This window comes from Chrysochloris asiatica, unplaced genomic scaffold (assembly GCF_000296735.1).
Source record: "Chrysochloris asiatica unplaced genomic scaffold, ChrAsi1.0 scaffold00109, whole genome shotgun sequence".
Classification (NCBI taxonomy): Eukaryota; Metazoa; Chordata; class Mammalia; order Afrosoricida; family Chrysochloridae; genus Chrysochloris; species Chrysochloris asiatica.
The window spans coordinates 6,381,607-6,402,037 of NW_006408627.1; the positions used below are offsets into that span (position 1 = coordinate 6,381,607).

General features: G+C 39.4%; 1 protein-coding gene across 1 annotated transcript in view; it reads left to right on the forward strand.

Moving 5' to 3' along the window:
• PTPN13 (protein tyrosine phosphatase, non-receptor type 13 (APO-1/CD95 (Fas)-associated phosphatase)) overlaps positions 1-20,431 on the forward strand; it is a 254,452-nt gene that overhangs the window by 48,853 nt on the left and 185,168 nt on the right. The window contains exon 3 of the mRNA XM_006867768.1: positions 5,119-5,297. Coding sequence (XP_006867830.1) covers positions 5,119-5,297 — 179 coding nt within the window. The remainder of the gene's footprint in view (positions 1-5,118; positions 5,298-20,431) is intronic.

The window sequence follows — 20,431 nt, forward strand, 5'->3', positions numbered from 1 at the left end:
TGAATACTATTCAGTGGGGATTCTACCTTCTCCTGCACGCTCTGAAACTAAACTGCCTCTTGAAAACTTGTAAGACAGTTACTTTGTGCTTTTGTAGCCCCCCATTTTAAGTAGCCAATGTCTAAGTTGCCCATTCCTGTCAACCCTATATATAGAGGGGATAGGATTGATCCTTGATGTGAAGACTCCTTCCCTCTTACTTGGTATTTTGAGCTACTACAGCCATAAGTCTAAGACAGGTCCGTCAAATTATAGGAATTTACACTATAAAACAACATTCTTGAGTATAATTATACAACTAAAACTTTAGTAAAAACCAAATAATAATACAGATTAAATATTCTTTCATTGCCCTCTCTGGAAGAATTTTGAATACATTGGCTTTAGTTAGACAAGTGAATTAAAGACTGATTCTCGCCAGGCTTTTTGAGTTTCCTTATTTGTAGGTTTGCATCCACCCTTTACAATGATTTTAAAATGTATCTTGTGGTTTGATTATGTTTTCCTCAGAATCCAGTAGTTAGTTAACTGTGTGTGTTGAGAATTTGACAGCAGTGTAAAGTGTTATCATAGTTGCTTTAACTTTATTATAAGATTTAAATATCGTATTTGAAAACAAAACGTTTGTGCACTGTGTGTTTAGCAAGTAAAGTATGACCCATTTTAAAATTGTTTTCCGCTGCCCTCCACCATTCCTCTGCCCAAAATTCTTGCTGTTCCTTAAACAAACTTAATAATTTCCTGACCTCATGCCTTTAATTTGGCTGTTTCATCTCTTTGGAATCTTCTCCTTAACTACAGTGAAATCTTGCTCATCTGAACAGGCCTACATACTTGTTTTTAGATTAACTCTCCATTGTAGTTGAAGTAATTTTTTGTATTATAATTCCCTTTTATTTTGTTTCTCTCTTAGGTACCTTATGCCTTTTATCTTGTGTTGCATTCATTTATGTGCGTATTTTGTGTCCCCAGTAGTACTGTGGACTCCTGCCAAAATGGTAAAACAAATAATTTTAATAAACATCATTTATTAAAAGTAAATAACAAAAACCTGCTGTATGAAGCAAAGGCTGAGAGATACAATTCTTCATGGAGTGATAATATTTTTGTTGGCCTTGGTTGCGTTGGTAAGTGAATAAATCTCATGATGAGTTCAGAGTGAGAAGCAATAACAAATTGCTTATACCTTCAGCAGTTCCTGTTCAGTTCACCTGTTGTTAGGTGCCATGGAGTAGGTTCTGATACATAGCAACCTTCTGTTAAATAGAAGCAAATCCTGCCCTGCTCTGCGCTATTCACACAGTCCCTCTCTCCCTGAGGGTCTCCCTCTTTTTTGCTGACCCTTTTCTTAGCCAAGCATAATATCCTTCTCTGGGGACTCTGGTGCCTTTTAATAACATGTCCAAAGTACATGAGACAAAGAAGTCTCACTATCCTTGCTTCTAAGGAGTATTTCTTCTGCCAACACTGATTTGTTTGTTCTCCAGCCGTTCATGGTATATTTAGTATTCTTCATCAACACAACTCAAGGGCATCAATTCTTCTTTGGTCTTCCTTATTAATTTTTTAACTTCTGTGTGCGGTTGAAAATATCATGGCTCTGATCAGGCAAGTCTTTGTCTTCAAGTGACATCTTTTTTTTTTTTTTTTTTTAAATACTTTAAAGAAGATCTTTCAAAGCATATTTGCCCAGTTTGATTTAATGTCACAACATTTAAGTGACATTAAATGTTGGGGAGTATAGGTTTGATCAGTGGCCTGGGTGAGAAGAGACCTATAGAGTGTGGTGTTGTCGTTATGTGCCGTATAGAGTAGTCATTTTCTCTCTTCATCCTTCAATTACTGAAGACAAGACCTTGGAGTCCTCTGGACTCTTCTTATTCTTCTTCTTTTTTGTTTCCGTTCCCTCTGTTTGTGTTTGTTTGTTTGTTTGTTTGTTTTGGTGGGTGTATACAAAATCACTCAGAAAGATGTAATATTTGAAACAACCAAAAGGCACATTCTGTAAGCCTGCCTCCTGGCTGCCAGCGCTCCGTTTTTCTCTTTCCTGAGTCTAGAGTCCTTAGCTGCTTCCTCTCTCCATTTCTTCATCTCTGCCTCCATCTCTGGTGTCTCTTGACTTTTCTTGTTCTCTCATTCTACATCCAGTCTCTCAGAAAAGTCTACTGGCTTTACCTTTAAAATACGTTCACTTTGTAACAGGTTCTTATCTTACTTCTGCGACTACCATTGTTGTTGCAGGAGCATGTCATCTCACACTGGCTGTCAGTGAATTCGCTTCCTAATTGGTTTCTCGCATTTGTTCCCTTAAATTGATAATCTGAAGGGAATCAACTGTAGATAGTTTTATAATCTCTCTGACATGTGAAAGGTCAAGGTTTTGAATAATAATATCCTTTGGCAGGAAAAACACTGTTCTGCCTTGCTTGAGTTCTGTTTCTAGCTGGATTCGATGTTGTTTATTCATGCAATACTCCAGAAGGAGCTTTTTCACAGAAAACTTGAAAAGTGGCCGTGAAAGGCAACAGTATGCCTAGGATTAATCAGATGTGAAGATTCAATGAAATGTACTCTGTCATAAAAATGTGAGCTCTGATTTCAGCAGCCTCATGTGTGCTTGGTTAAGAGTGTGTACATCAGTGGTCTGTAACTCAGCTTTAATGCAAAAATAAGATGGGTTGAAAGATGTATTCAAATGCATTCAAACACCTTTTGCTACCTTTACAGTTATTAAAAGACATGTCTCAGATTTATAAAAACCCTGAGGATCATATATTTCACTTTTTAATCTTTAAATGAGGAATGAATCTGAATAGTTTTTAAAATCTAATACTGGCATAAGTAAAATTCTGATGCTCTTGACCATAGTTGGTGGTGATGGTGGTTAAATGCTGTCAAGTCAGTTCTGATCCATAGCAACCCTGTATAGGGTTTCTGATAGGTTGTTGTTGTGTTGTGAAGTGCCGTCGAGTCGGTTCCGACCCATAGCGACCCTATATAGGGTTTCCTAGGAGCAGCTGGTGGGCTTGAACTGCCGACCTTGCAGTTCAAACAGTTTTGCAGTCTGACACATTAACCCACAGCGCCACACTTGGAGGCTTAAAAATCAGAGAAGATGATTCAGTTCTGATCAAAGTTGTTTTCAGCAGAGTGTAGATACTACAGGTTTGAAAAACTATTTCATGGACTTCAGTGTCAGTTTCTTCTGGTCTGAACTGGAGGGAATACAGGTATAACTTGTTGTTGTTGTTATTGTTATCTGTTGGTCTAGGCCTCTGGTGCATGTTGATCTTTTATTACTGGTGTGGTCCATAAATTTTTACTTGGCTGAGTTTTTGGAAATAGATTGCTAGGCATCTGGTCGGCTTTAGTCTGGACGTGCCGTTGAAATCTGTTTACCGTCATGGTAACATCAAACCTCTGTTGATTATGGATGGTAGATCTCCCACTTGGAAAGCAAAAATTCTTCCACTGAACTACCATTGCCCCTAAAAATCCACTATATTGAACTAATAGTAATGGTATTGGCAATCACAGGCTTTATCTAAATTTATGTGAATTTCCTCTATCAATTTCTTGAGCCTATAACTCAATTCATTAGCAAATACCTTAAAACATATATTAACTTCCCTTCAGTTTGGGGAGAGAAAATAAAATTCCTGAAAACATGTTTTGTTGAGTGCAATGTATGTCTAGGAGTCCTGATATGGTGCTGTGGGGTAAGCACTGGACTACTAACCACATGGCTAGCAGTTTGAACCCACCAGCTGCTCCTCGGAAACCCCATACAGGATCACTGTGTGTCAAAACCAGTGCAATGGCACTATAATAGTGTGTAGCTTATTTTTGGTAGGCAGAAGTTTTCTTAAACAAAAGGTTGTAGGAACCCATACAGGTAAATATTAAAGCAAGAACTTACAGACCCCATTTGATAGCACAGAACAATCTGCCTGAAATTCTAATGAAAGTATTAACAAATGCAGTAAGATAGAATTCTAATTTGGACTAAAGATACGTTTTAAAGTAATAAATGAAATTTTAATTGTAGCTGGAGACCTTATTTATTCCAATTCTTATGCATCATGAAGGGGATTAATTTCTGTCAGTTTAAAACACTAATAAATCAGGATGTCTTAACCTGTGGTCCATCAATTGCTTTATATATGAGCCCCTGCATTCTTATACAAGGGTTTAGATTTATGGGCAGTTTCCTTGATAGAAGGACCATGTTGTTGTTTCTTGTTGCTTAGTGCCATCAACTTGGTTCCAACTCATAGTGGCCATGCATAGGGTTTCCCAGGAGGGGCTGGTGGATTTGAACCTCTTATGTTGCAGTGCAAACCGACCTTGCAATCCACTGCTTATCCTATAGTGTTACACCAGGACTCTAGCTTGTACCAATTTCGCAAAGGAGTCTATGATCCAAGAAATCTTTCAGTACCACTGATCCTGCCAATATGTATATGCCACTGTGATAAAACACTTGATCCAAGTTTCATTTTATGACTGACAGAAAAAATTCTCTATTTCTAGTTTTTGTGATCTGCCATCTAGGATTTGAAAGAGTAAACCAAATCAAGGCATTATTGCTAATAATGCTGGCAGTAGTAGGTATGCGTATAAAACTATTCCCCTTTTCTAGCATGTTGTTTTGGTATAAATAACTACACACTAAGATCCTTGTGGCACTGTGGGTTAATGTGCTGGACTGCAAAGTTGGTTTGAACTATAAGATTGGCAGTTCAAGCTCACCGGTTGCTCCTTGAAAACACTATACAGGGTCATTATGGATTGGAACTGACTTTATGATGCTTAACAGCAACCACAACAGTGTGACAGTGTAGGATAAGCACAGGACTCTAATGACAAAGTCTACAGTTCAAATCCACCAGCCATTCCTCCTAGACCCTACATAGAGTCCTGGTGTGGCCCTGTGAGTTAATGTGCTGGACTTCAAAGTTAGTTTGAACACCAGGAACCAACTCAAGACCAGTTAACACCAACAATGATACATACGAATAGGATAGGCTATACATATAAGTAATGTGTAATTTCCCTGATTCTAATTTAAACCCATTATGTTTTTGTTTTTTCTCTCTTTATGCAATTACAAATCAGTGAGCATAGCTGATCCTGCTGCCCTTGGCTTCATTATTTCTCCATGGTCGCTGCTGCTGCTGCCATCTGGGAGTGTGTCCTTTACAGATGAAAATATTTCCAATCAGGATCTCCGAGCATTCACTGCACCAGAAGTTCTTCAAAATCAATCACTGACCTCTCTCTCAGATGTTGAAAAGGTAACTGTTAAGTCTTTTTGCTTATTGTTGGTTTTGGCTTTTGATTCTTTGTTGGTGGCAGAGAAAGAAAAGAAACTGGGCTACTTTACTTCAACCTTCTGAAAAAAAAAAAAGTCATTTATTTGAATGCGATCATGTATTCCAAGTTCACATGTATTTTATTTAAGAGTTCAAAAGATAGTTTTATAAATCATAACTTTTTTATTAAAAAAAGTTCCTGGATTTGATAAAACTTATAAAAATATGAACTGTTAATTATTTTTACAGGTACATATTGAATGTCTGCTGTATGTTATGAACACTATATTCTTGAAGGAGATACAAAAATTAGAACTTTGTCCTTGATCAACATGTATGTTACAGTCTATAACATATGGCAGAATGAAATAAATGACAGAGAGGATAAAGGGCTTTTAAAGTCTAGGAGATACATGATTAATTTTAGTGTTGAAAGATATCCACAAGAAGGCAACATTTGCATTGAACTTTGAAGAATGAGTAGAATTTATATAAGTGAAAATAGATCCAAAGGGCATTTAGTATATCTAATGATAATACAAGTGATGTCATTGCTAATGGCAGATGGATCTCGGTTGAAAGCAGAGAATAGCAGAAAGATGTTTACTTGTGTTCTGTTGACTATGCAAAGGCCTTTGGCTGTGTGGATCATAACAAACTATGAATAACATGATGAATGAGAATTCTAGAACGCTTGATTGTGCTCTTACAGAACTTGGACTTAGAATAAAAGGCAGTTGATCAAACAGAATAAGGGGTCACTGAGTGAATTAAAATGATGAAAGATATACATCAGGGTTGCATCCTTTCACCATACATAGTCTGTATGTTGAGCAAATAATTTGAGAATGTAGATTATATGAAGAAGAATGTGGCATCAAGATTGGAGAAAGACTCATTAACAAACTGCGATATGTTGATGACACAACCTTGCTTACTGAAATCAAAGAGAATTGAAGCATTTGATGCTGAAGATCAAAGAACACAGACCTGAGTGTGGGTTACAACTCAATATAAAAAAAACGAATCCTTACAACTGAAACAGTAAGCAACATCATGATAAATGGAGAAATGATTGAAATTGTCAAGGATTTCATTTTACTTGAATCTGCAACCCTTTTTCATGGAAGCAGGAGGTAAGAAATAAAAAGATTTAGTGCATTGGGCAAATCGGCAAAAGACCTCTGCAGAGTTTTGAAGAGCAAAGATGTCACTTTGAAGATTAAGTAAGGTGTGCCTGATCCAAGCCGTGGTCTCAAGTGCATGTGAAAGCTGGACAACGAATACCAGAGAAGGATCGATTTGTCAGAATTATGGTGTTGGATAAGAATATTGAAAATTCCATGCATTTCCAGAAGAACAAACAAATCTGTCTTGGAAGAAGTACAACCAGAACGTTCCTTAGAAGCAACATTGGTGAGACTTCTTTTCCCTTGCTTTGGACATGTTATCAGGAGGGACCAGTCTTTGGAGAAGAACATCATGCTTGGTAAAGGAGAGAGTCAGTGAAAAGAGAAAAACTCTCCTAAAGACATGGATTGACACAGTGGTTGCAACAGGGTATGAAGACATAACATAATTGTGAAGATGAGCAGGACTGGGCAGTGTTTTGTTTTACTGTGCATAGTGTCGCTATGAGTGGAAGCTGACTCAGCAGCACCTATCAACAACTGCAATGATAAGATGTAATAAATTGTCCACTGCAGTTGGGGAATGAGGTCAGACCAGCATTAAGCATTAGGTACATGGTCAGAATGAGGAAAGCTTTGAATGCCTGAATTTGAGACTTTCTTCTAAGGCTTTGAGGATCAATCAGAGCTTTAGGAAAGTGATAGAATGTGATTTATAATTTCAGAACGTAAATTTGACAAGAGTAGATAACTGCCCAAATCCATTACAGTCAAGTTGATTCTAACAGACTTCAATTAGATTCCCACGCAACCTTTTATCTTCCCTAGTTATCTACTCATATGAGTCTCAGACGATCACTAGGAGAGATAAAAGATTGTGTGGGAATATAATTGGAGTGTTTTCATAGTCTGGGGCAAAGAACTGAAAATACTGTAATGCCTTGGAAATGTAGTTAGGTGCCATTGAGTCAGTTCCATCTCTTAGCATTTCTGTGCACAACAGAACGAAACACTGCCTGGTCTTGCACCATCTTCACAATTGTTGATGCGCTTGGGCCCATTGATGCTGCCACTCTGTCAGTCCATCTCATTGGGGATCTTTCTCTTTTTTGCTGATCCTCCACTTTGATAAGCGTGATGCCCTACTCCAGGGACTGGCCTCTCCTGATGTTGTTGTGTTGTGAAGTGCCGTTGAGTCGATTCCCACCCATAGCGACCCTGTATAGGGTTTCCAAGGAGCAGCCGGTGAGCTTGAACCACCGAAAATGCAGTTCAAATGACTTTGCAGTCTGACGCATTAGCCCAGGGCGACACACCAGGACTCCTATGCCACATTAGCCCTGAGAAATTTACCATCACATTAGATAAAGTATTTGAAAAGGACTTTATATATCTGTGTTGTTGGTTATTGTTTTGTATAATAAAGGTACTCAAATGTATTGCTAATATTTTATTTTTTTAAGCTAGACAGTGCTTACATAGCTATTCATTTTTATTATTTAATAATAATTTGACAAAAATAATATTTTATCGTTATGTTTATCTGTGTTCATTTATTCTGTGTGCTCTCTATATAATTCGGAGTCCTGGTGTGGCACTGTGGGTTAATGTGCTGGACTGTAAAGTCGGTTTGAACCACAAAGTTGGTGGTTCAAACTCACCAGCTGCTCCTTGGGAACCCTATATAGGGTTGCTATGGGTTGGAACTGACTCGACAGCACTTAACAACAACATATTATATAATTTAAACATTAATAACAGACAGGGTTATTACACCATTAAAAATAGGCAAGTTGTGTGTGCAAATTATATAATTTTTGGGATTTCTGTTATTTCAGAGTGCCTTTAAGCCAATGAAATGACATAAAAACTTTCATATGTATGAGCAGTTTTTATGGGGAAGTATTGAGAACTAACTGCCTTTCAGATGGGTCTGGTAACCTCAGAAGAACTGTGAACCATTACGATAGAGTAAAGCCATGGTTGTTGTAGTCTTAAGAAACTATTGAATGATAGAAGAGTTATTCTAATTAGAGTAAATACAATTAATTAGAAAATTCTTACCAGAAGTAATTTTCCATTGGTGTCTATGAAGTTATTTTTGTAAGGCATTTAAAACGCACAATTGAAGAAAACAGTGCTAAGTTGGAATTTCAGGAGTATAGGTAGTGGTGGTGGTTACGTGCTGTGCAGTCGGTTTCGACTCATAGTGACTCTGTATAGGGTTTCCTAGGCTGTAAATCTTTATAGGAGCAGAAAGCTTCATCTTTCTCCCGCAGAATGACTGGTAGTTTCCAACTGTGACCTTGAGGTTAGCAGCCCGACTTGTAACCACTACGCTGCCGGAGCCTTTTCAAGTTGCCCTGAGATGTCAGGATCTCCTAAGGAGCCATTCTTTGGGAGCAATTATTAAACCACCTGTTTAAAAAAGTGATTGAAGCCCCTTTAATAATGCTTGATGCTTAGAAGTACAGATAAGATAGGTGTTGTATTGTTGCTCTTTAAAGTTCATTTGTTTCAGAATCAAATTAGCCTGCCCCATGCTTCAAAGCACCTGTGCAATTCTAAATACAAAGATAATCAAAGGTAGGCTTTTAGATCCCTTCACTATTTGCAACATGAAGGAAAGGTCAGAGGAATGATCATGTACTCTATCTAGCATGTTAGTTAACAGTGTGTGCCTAAGGTTCATACATTAAATAACTCCAGTTGGTCAAGGGTATGCCATTAACCTAAACAAACAGATAAACAAATTGTTACCATCAAGTCCTAATTTCATTGCTGTTGAGTCTTTCCCAATTAGCAATGATCACCGTTCTAAAGTAGAACTGCTCCGTGGGACTTTCTTGGCCATAATCTTTATGAAAGCAGATCACCTGGTCTTTCTTTTGTGCTATCTTACCACTGGGTGTATTTGGCCCACTAACCTTGAGTAACTACTTGAGCGCACCACTGTTTGTGCTACCCAGGGACTTGCCATTAACCTAGCAATTACGAAATACTTGCTGTTGGTTGTATATAAAACTTAAAAAAAAGTTCAATGCTTGTCACATAACTGTCATCGAATCAGTTTGACCCTGTATAGGGTTTCCCAGGAGCGACTGATGAGGTTGAACTACTGACCTTGCAGTTCAAACTGGCCTTGTGGTACAGTGCTCATATGACCTAGTGAGTGTTTAGTAAGATCTTGACACATGAAAATGTTCTCTTTCATTCAAAATGGTTGTATATAGAAGTGTTTAGCAAACACTTCTCAGAGAATGAGTGTGTAGGTGTGTCTGGCAATTTTCATAGTGTTGTATGAAAATATTTATCTTACTTCCACCTATATAAATAGGCACTTTTCTTTGATTTACTTTAAGGTATCACTTTTTAAGCTAACAGGCACCTTTTAATAACTCTTGGCATTAAGTGCCATCGAGTCAGTTCCGATCCATAGCAACTTTGTATAGGGTTTTTGAGGAGCAACTGGTAGATTTGAACCGACAACACTGTGGTTCACAATCCAGTGCTGTTGTTCAGTGCTGTTGACGTGGTTTCAACCCTGATTAGGGTTCCCACGTAACAGAGGTTGAGTTTGAACCTCTGACCTTGCAGTTAATGACCTTGTGGTTCAGTTCTTTTCCTACAGCATAACAGTGGTTGTAGTTGCGATGTGCCGTGGAGTCGGTTCCGACTCATAGTGACCCTGTACAGGGTTTCCAAGGCTATAAATCTTTACGGGAGCAGAAAGCCTCATCTTTCTCCCACGGAACAGCTGGTAGTTTCTAACTGCTGACCGTGAGATTAGCAGCCCGATTCGTAACCACGATGCTACCAGAGTTGGGTTCATATTGTTCACAATAAAATTTTCAGTCCTCTTGCTTTCTCTTTTTTATTCTTGCCAGGTACATGGTGTGCTCATTTTGAAATCAATATTGAGGGAATGGATCCTGAAAAAATTTATTGTAATTTTTCACCCAAGAATATTGATGTACACCAGGAATTTGTTGTTACGTTTCTCATGAAATAAAGAAATACCAGTTTCAGTGTACTGCAAGTGGAAACCACCACTGGCTCTCAGTTTGTCACATTGTGGTAGCTTGCATGCTGCTGTGATTCTGTAAGCGCTATGTCACAGATATTCTAAATACCAGTAGGGTCACCCATGGTGGACAGATTTCAGCTGAGCTTCCAGACTAAGACAGACTAGGAAAAAGTAGAGAAGGACTACTTCCAAATATGTAGTCATTGAAAACCTTATGAACAGCAGTGGAACACTCAGTTAGCACCAGAATATTGAATATTGAAACATGAAAAGAGCGCTGGAATATTGCCATTAAGAAGACGAGAAAGAAGGAAAAGCAAAAATGGATGTCAAAAGAGACTCTTAAACTTTCTCTCCAGCTTTGAGATGTTAAAGCAAATGAAAGAAATAAGGAGGTAAAAGAGCTGAATAAAAAATTTCAAAGGGCAATTTGTGAAGACAAAGTCAAATATTATAATGAAATGTGCAAAGATCTGGAGTTAAAATCCAAAAGGGAAGAACACGCTCGGCATTTCTCAAGCAGAGGAAACTGAAGAAAAAATTCAAGCCTCGGCTTGCAATATTGAAGGATTCTATGAGTGCTCCTTAGAGGCCAAGGTGGCCAAACTTCGTCTCTCATACTTTCGACATGTTGTCAGGAGGGACCAGTCACTGGAGAAGGATATCATGTTTGGTAAGGTGGAGGGTCAGAAAAAAATAGGAAGACTCTCAACAAGATGGATTGGCTAAGGGGCAGCATCGATGGACTCAAGCATGGCAACAGTAATGAGGTTGGCCCAGGTCGAGCAGTGTTTCGTTCTGCTGTGCGTAAGGTCTCTATGGGTCAGTACTGACTTGGTGGCACCTAACAACAACAACAACAACAACAACAACGGGCAAAATATTGAATGTTGCAGAAACCATCTAAAGAAGATGGGAGGAATATACAGCGTCACTATACCAAAAAGAAATGATTGATATTCAGCCATTTCAAAGGGTAGCATATGATTAAGAGCCAGTGGTACTGAAAGAAGAAGTCCAAGATGCATTGAAGTCATTGTCAAAGAACAAGGCTCCTGGAATTTAAATTGAAATCTTTCAATAAACTGATGCAGCACTGGAGGCACTCACTCATCTATGCCAAGAAATTTGGAAGATAGCTACCTGGCCAACTGATTGGAATCAATCCTTATTTGTACCCATTCAAAAGAGAAGTGACTCAACTTCTCAACTCAAGTGTGGAAATCATTGGGCAAAACCATTAACAAAGCATGCAAGTTAAATTTCCCTGAAGATAATTCAGTAATGGCAACAACAGTGCATTGACAGGAAACTGGCAGAGGTTCAAGCTGGATTCTGACAAGGAAATAGAATGAAGAATATCATTGCTGACATCAGATGGATCTTGGCTGTGAAAGCATAGAATACCAGAAAGATGTTTATCTGTGCTTTATAGGCTATGCAAAAGCTTTTGATTGTGTGGATCATGACAATCTGTAGACAACATCATGGAGAATGGGTATTCTGGAACACTTAATTGTTAAGTTCATGAGGATATTTACATAGACCAGGAGGCAGTTATTTAAATAGAATAAAGTTTAAAATTAGGTTTAAAATAAGGAAAGGTGTATGCCAATGCTGTAGTCTTTCACCATACTTATTTAATCTAATGCTGAGCAAATAATCAAAAAAAAGTGGATTAAATGAAGAACATGGTATCAGAATCGGAGACTCATTAACAACCCGCAACATGCAGATGATACAACTTTGCTTTCTGAAAGTGAAAAGGACTTAAAACACTTAGAAATGAAAATCAAAGACCACAGCCTTCTATATGGATTGCTCTAACAAAAGTGAAGTTGACAAAGACTTCATTCTTCTTGGATCAACTATCAAAACTCACGGAAGCAGCAGTCAAGAAATCAAATGACGTATTGCATTAGGCAAATCTGCACAAGACCTTTTTAATGTGTTGAAGAGCAAAGATGTCAGCTTGAGGACTAAGGTGTGCCTGACCCAAGCCATGGTATTTTCAATAACCTCATATGCATGCAAAAGCTGGACAGTGAATAAGGAAGACCGTAGAAGAATGGATTTGAGTTATGGTGTTGGAGGAGAATATTGAAAGTGCCATGGACTGCCAAAGGAACACAGAAATCTGTGTTGGAAGAAGTGCAGCCAGAGTGCTCCTTGGAGGCCAGGATGGCCAAACTTCGTCTCTCATACTTCGAACATATTGTCAGGAGGGAGCAGTCACTGGAGAAGGATATCATGTTTGGTAAGGTGGAGGGTCAGAGAAAGAGAAGCCCCCCAGCAAGATAGATTGGCAAAATAGCAACATCAGTGGGCTTGAGCATGGCAACAATTGTGAGGTTAGCCCAGTACTGGGCAGTGTTTCCTTCTGTTGTGCATTGGGTCCCTATGAGTCGGTACCAACTTGATGGCACCTAACAACATCAACTGGACTAATAAGTAACATCAAGATAAATGAAGAAAAGATTGAAGTTTTCAGTGACTTCATTTTGCTCAGAACACTCATCAACACTCATGGAAGCAATAGTCAAGAAATCAAATGACATCTTGTACTAGGCAAATCTGTTGCACAAGATGTCTTTAAAGAGCAAAGATGTCAGTTTGAGTACTAAAGGTGTGACTGAGCCAAGCCATGATATTTTCAGTAGCTTCATTGCATGTGAAAGTTCAGCCTTGAGTAAGGAAGACTGTAGAAGAATTGTTGCATTTCATTTATGGTGTTGGAGGAGAATATTGAAAGTACCATGAACTGCCAACTCAAACAAATCTGTATTGACAGAAGTACAGCCAGAATGCTATGTAGACGCCGGGATGGCCAGACTTCATCTCTCATACTTTCGTACATATAATCAGGAGGAACCAGTCCCTGGAGAAGGACATCATGCTTGGTAAAGTGGAAAGTCAGCAAAACAGAGGTGAGCCCCAATAAGATGGATGGGCACAGTGGCAGCAGCAATGGGATCCAACGCAGTTGGCACAGGATTGGGTAGTGTTTTGTTCTGTTGTGCATAAAGTCTTTATGAATCGATACTGATGCAGTGCACGTAACAACAACAAAGCAAGGGGAAAAGTGAGGAAATCTCACCTTCATTCCTCCCTGCATGGTAAAGATCAGCATGAATGTTGTTGTTGTTGTTGTCAGGTGCCATCGAGTCGGAACCGACTCCTAGCGACCCCATGAACAGCAGAACGAAACAATGTTCGATCCTGGGCCAACCTCACTACCGCTGCCACCCTTGAGTCCATCAATGATGCCACCTGGCTGATCCATCTCGTTGGGGGTCGCATCCATACATGAATACAATCCCCAAAGTATGGAAATGGATCCAGTCTTCACTCCCACTTCTCCATCCTTGCCATCAGTCTGCCAAGTAGCACACTCTCTTGACATCCTTAGCTACTCAGTGTTGGCTAAGAACTCACTAAGTTAGATGGATATCTTTTTTCAGGCTGACAATGAGGCAGTTGTAAATAGGCTGATGCAAGCTCCTGCTGCTTCTCACTGCCCCCCCTGTAGGTGTTATAATTCACTGGGATGATTCACAGATTTTGCAGAGATAATGCCATACTTGGACTCCTGGTATGGTACTGTTGGATAAGCATTGGACTATTAACCACAAGGTTGGTGGTTCAAACCTACCGGTCACTCCTTGTTGTTGTTGTTGTCAGGTGCCATCGAGTCGGAACCGACTCATAACGACCCCATGCACAGCAGAACGAAACAATGTCCGATCCTGGGCCAACCTCATTACTGCTGCCACACTCGATGCCATCAATGATGCCACCTGGCTGATCCATCTCGTTGGGGGTCTTCCTCTTTTTCTCTGACCCTCCACCTTACCCAGCATGACATCCTTCTCCAACAATTGTTTCCTCCGGACAATATGTCCAAAGTAGGAGAGACAAAGCTTAGCCATCCTAGAAACCCTATAAAGGATCACTGTGAGTCAGAACTGATACAATGGTACTTAACAACAACATACTGTACTTATTTTAGATTTATTACAATCAAAAAGCATACAAATGAAGAGACATTTACGGTGAGGAATGACAAGGTCCCAGTGCAGAACTTACATTTCCCAAAGAGGGATGAGCTGTGCTTCTCTGTGCATTCTTACCAACCAGGAAGTTTATCTGACCCTCAAGGTTCAGAGCTCTTACTGATCTCTCCACAGATCAGTGATAAGTCGAGTCATGTGGTGCTGTGGGCTAATGCACCAGACTGCAAAGCCATTTGAACTGCACGGCCGGCGGTTCAAGCTCACCAGCTACTCCTTGGAAACCCTATACAACAGGGTCACTGTGAGTCAGAATTGACTCAACAGGACACCACCACCACCACCACCACCTAGTTGTTTGGTGTAAAAATTACTTCAGTATAGAATTTTGGCTTAAAGATTGTTTCTTGGCAGTATGTTCAAGAATTAATCCAGTTTCAATAACTCCAGAGAGTTTGGATTGCATGAGTTGCGTTTGTCTTCTTGATCACCATTCTTCTGTAGAGTCTTTGATCAAAATGCTCAGTAATGGTAGCTGTGTACCATTTAGTTTTGGTCCCTTGGCAAATGTAAGACACACATTCCATTCCCTTCACTTACTCCTTTTTATCAAGTCCCCCAGGAAATCAAGTGCATGATAAAGTTTGAGAGCCATTGATCTATCATGGTTGATACAGACAGCTTAAAGAGTACCATTAATTAAGGCTGTTATTTTACCCAAAGATATTTGTGTCTTATTGCCACTGAAAACACTATCTAAGGAATGTTGCTAAAGGGAGCTTTGTAGTATGTATAAAGTGGCTCTCATTTCTTCACAGAGATCACTGGGTGGGTGAGAGGTATCTGAATGTCAGGTTATAGTATCTCACCCAGTCTGTGTCTTTGGTTAAAAAAAACCCACTGTCTTGTGTTGATTCCAACTCATAGTGACCCTATGATAGAGTAGAACTGCTCCATAGAGTTTAAAAGGCTGTAAATCTTTGTGAAAACAGATAGCTTCATCGTGCTCCTGCATAATTCTGGTGGATTTGAACCATGCACCATGTGGATAAGCAGTCCAATACTTAAATCATTGTTCCACTAAGATTCTTTGTCTATGGTTCATGAGTCAGTAAGATTTTAAGGTCTCTCATTCTCCTCATTAGAGAATGGATGTAGAGGTACAGAGTGTTCTGTGAGCATTCTCAGTGATAACTGTTTTATCATTATTGTTGTTAAGTGCTGTTGAATCAGTTCCAACTTATATCTGGTCCTGGTGTGGCATTGCAGAATAATGCACTGGACCGCAAGGTCAGTTTGAGCTGCAAGTTTGACAGTTCATATAGATCCACCAGCCACTCCTCAGAAACCCTGTTTAGGGTTGCTATCAAGAAATAACATTTGGACAATAACTGATGGTACTGAAGGTTGGAGTCCAAGTTGCACAGACAGTATTAGCATACAACAAGGCTGTAGGAAATGACGAAATGTCAATTGAAATGTTTCAGCAAACCAATGCAGCACTAAACACACTCACTCATCTGTGTAAAGAAATTTGGAAGACAGCTGCCTGGCCAACCGATTGAAAGAGATTCATATATTGTGCCTAAAGCAAAGATAGGTGACCTAGCAGGGTGCAGAAAGTATCAAACAATATCAAAATTATCACATACAAATGAAATTTTACTGAAGGAATTAAAAAATGGTTGCAGCAGCACATCCCCAGGAGCTGCTAGAAATTCAGGCCAGATTTAGAAGAGAATGTGGAACAAGCTATATCATTGCTGATGTCCACTGGATCTAGGCTAAAAGCAGAAACTACTAGAAAGATGTTTACTTGTGCTTTATTGACTGTATAAAGGTGTTAAGCTGTGTGGGTTATAGCAAACTGTGGATAATATTGTGAAGAATGGAAATTCCAGAAAACTTACTTTTGCTCATGCAGAATGTGTACATACAATAAAAGGCAGTCATTCGAGCAAAACAAGGGTATACTAAGTAGTTTAAAATCAAGAAGCATGTGCTTCCGGTTGTAAATGTAGCAGATGTGAAAAAAAAATCTCATACAGGGTCATTATGAGTCAGAATCAACTGGATAGCAATGAACAACAGAAAGATACGTTAATATATAATAGCATTATTGTAGAATCCAGGTTGTTGTTGTTGTTGTTGTTGTTGTTAAGTGCCGTCGAGTCGGTTCCGACCCATAGCGACCCTGTACAGGGTTTCCGAGGGTGTAAATCCTTACGGGAGTAGAAAGCCTCATCTTTCTCCCGAGGAGCGGCTGGTAGTTTCGAACCGCTGACCTTAAGGTTCGCAGCCCGATTTGTAACCACTACGCTACCAGAGCTCCTTGTTAAGTGCCATCAAGTCAGTTCTGACTCATAGTGACCCTGTGTAGGGTTTCTGAGGAGCACCTGGTGAATTTGAACCACTGATGTTACGGCACATTATCTTGCAGCGCCACACCAAGACTCCAGAATCCAGGATAGAATATATTTACCTTACCACAGTGTGCCTAACTTCTTGCTGTTAGGTGCTGTCAACTTGTTTTCAACTCAGGTGACACGACGTACAACAGAAAAAAACACTGCCCTGTCCTGCACCATCCTCACAATTGTTACATTTGAGCCCATTGGTGCTGCCACTCTGTCAGTTTTTCCTCTTGGAGAGTCTTTCTCTTTTCGCTCACCCTCCACTTTACAAAGCATAATGTCCTTCTCCAGAGACTGTTCCTTCCTAATAGCATGTCCAAAGTAAGGAACATTCTAGATGCACTTCTTCCAACACAGACTTGCTTGTTCTTCTGACAGTCCATGGTATTTTTAATATTCTTCTCCAACACTGTAGCTCAAATGCATCAATTCTTCTACGGTCTTCCTTATTCATTGTCCAACTTTCACATACATATGAGGCTATTGAAAATGGGTCAGGCATACTTTAGTACTCAAACTGATAGCTTTGCTCATGCACAGTGTGAAGAAATCTTGTGCAGCAGATTTGCCTAATGCAATACTTCGTTTGATTTCTTGACTGCTGCTTACATGAATGTTGATAGTGGATCCAAGCAAACTGAAGTCTTTGGCAACTTCAATCTTTCCCCCATTCATATGGATGTTGTTTATTGGTCCAGTGGTGAGGATTTTTGTTTTATTTACATTGAGATGCAATCCATACTAAAGGCAGTAGTATTTTATCTTTATCATTAAATAGTGTAAGTCCTCTTCACTTTCAACAAGCAGGGTTGTATCGTCTGCATATCACAAGTTGTTAATGATTCTTCCTCCAATCCTGAAGCAATATTCTTCATGTACTCCAGTATTTTGGGTTATTTGCTTAGCATACAGATTGAATAAGTATGGTGAAAGGATACAATCCTGTCATATATCTCTCCTGATTAAAAACCTTTCAGTATTTCCTTGTTCTAAAAACTGCATCTTGGTGTATGTACAGGTTCTTCATGGGTACAGTCAAGTGTTCTGGAATAATCATTCTTCACAAACTTCCCAATTTGTCATGGTCTACATAGTCAAAAGCCTTTGCATAGTCAATAAAGCACAAGTAAACATCTTTCTGATCTCTGCTTTTAGCCAAAATCCATATGACATCACCAGTCATATCCTGGTTCCACATCCTCTTTGGAATCTTGCTTGAATTTCTCGCAGTTTCCTGTTGATGTACTGTTGCAAACATTTTTGCATTGCCTTCAGCAAAATTTTACTTGCATGAGATATTAATGATACTAATCGATGATTTCTGCATTCTGTTGGGTCACCTCTCCTTGAAATGGACACAAATCTGGATCTCTTCTAATTGGTTGGCCAAATAACTGTCATCCAAATTTCTGGGCAGAGAAGAGTGAGCACCTCCAGTTCTGCATGAGTTTGCTGAAAGAAAGATTTTAATTTGTATTCCATCAATTCCTGGAATGTTGTTTTTTTCTGCCATTGCCTTTAGTGCATCTTGGACTACTACCTCAGTACCATTGGTTTTTGATAATATGCTTCCTGTTGAATGCATAAATTAGTGACATCCAAAAAATATTGAATGAGTATTCAAATGTTGTTATTGTTATGTGCTGTGGAGTCGGTTTTGACTCACAGCAACCCTGTACAGGGTTTCTGAGGCTGTAAATCTTTACGGGAGCAGAATGCCTCATCTTTCTCCTGTGGAACAGCTGATAGTTTTGAACTGCTGACCATGAGATTAGCAGCCTGATTTGTAACCACTACGCTACCAGAGCTCTTAAATGAATGTCTTTTAGAACCTCCTGTTCTCAAGGGTGAGTCAAAAATTATCCTCATTCTGGCTGTAGAATTTATCTTAATCAACTTCTAGAAAAGACAAATACATCATTTTTTGACATAATCTCCTTTCTTTCCAATACGCTCTGTGACCTGCAAGGCACAAATGCACTGCTGCCTTCATTTCTTCATCAGAGGTAAATCATCCTCAGAGGGTTGCTTTCAGGAGACCAAACCGGTGAAAGCCCAGTGGAGCAAGACCAGGACTATAGGGAGGATGCTTTAACACCTCAAAATGACGTTTCTGCAGAGTGTCAACACATGAGCAGAGGTGTGCAGACGTGCGTGGTTATGCAGCGACACAAGGCCCTTGGATATCAGGCCTTTGAGTTTAATCCAAAGTTTACACTTCAGCTCTTCAGTGAGCATCTCACTGTATGGATCACTCTTGATTGTTGAACCTTCTTCCTGATAGTGTTCTAATACTGGCTCTGGAGAATCCCAGAAAACTGTAAGCATCAATTTCCCAACTGATGGTTGAGTTTTGAACTTTTTCTCAGTTGGTGATTGAAGATGTTTCCAATCCACACTGTACCATTTACTCTCAGGCTCGTAGTGATAAATCCATGTTGTGACACCAGTAATGATATATATATATTTTAAGAATCTTTTACCTTCCTTTGAGTATCTGTCCAAACCCTTCTGTTTATGCTCTTTTGTGTATTGTTTCAGTACCCATCTCACACAAACATTTCAAAACTCAAGTCTGTCATGGATTACTTCATAGGCAGAGCGATGGCTGATTTGAAAATGATTTGCCACCTAAATCACTGTTACTTGTCTATTCAACAAGAGTCATTCTATGTGCACGCTCAATATTGTCATCACTTGTAGATGTTGGTAGGAATTTTAATATAACCAGAGTGTAAATTTGACTCATCATCGTATATTTTCAAGAAACGTATGTGTGTTAGTTATCATCAAATGCAGTCCCTACACACTACATGGAACTTCTTGGCCTGCTGTACTACTATATTCAGGGAGGAAAACAAATAGTGTCTATTCTGTGCTGTCCATCTGATACAAATAGCTATCGAGAATTTAGCATCCAACCAAGGATCACAAAACCCCAAATTCCCTGAGCAGTTAACAGCAACAAAAATAAATAAACAGTAGAAGCAGATCAAAAGAATTTAAAACATTTCTGCTGACTGATTTCTTTTAGCTGGACTGTGTACACCATTGTATTTTCTTTTCGCTCATATGTAAAAAGCAAAAGAAAATACGCAGACCAAAACTATGTTGTGTTTGGATAATTCTTTGTGTGTATTATCTTCCTCTTTTATACATATTGTCTGTAAGTAGACTGTTGCTGTTGTCAGGTGCCATCGAGTCGGAACCGACTCATAGCGACCCCTTGCACAGCAGAATGAAACAATGTCCGATCCTGGGCCAACCTCACTACAGCTGCCACACTTGACGCCGTCAATGATGCCACCTGGCTGATCCATCTCGTTGGGGGTCTTCATCTTTTTCTCTGACCCTCCATCTTACCCAGCATGACATCCTTCTCCAGCGACCGTTCCCTTCTGACGATATGTCCAAAATATGAGAGACGAAGCTTAGCCATCCTGGCCTCCAAAGAGCACTCTGGCTGCACTTCTTCCAAAACAGATCTATTGGTTCTTTTGGCAGTCCATGGCACTTTTAGTATTCTGCTGCAACA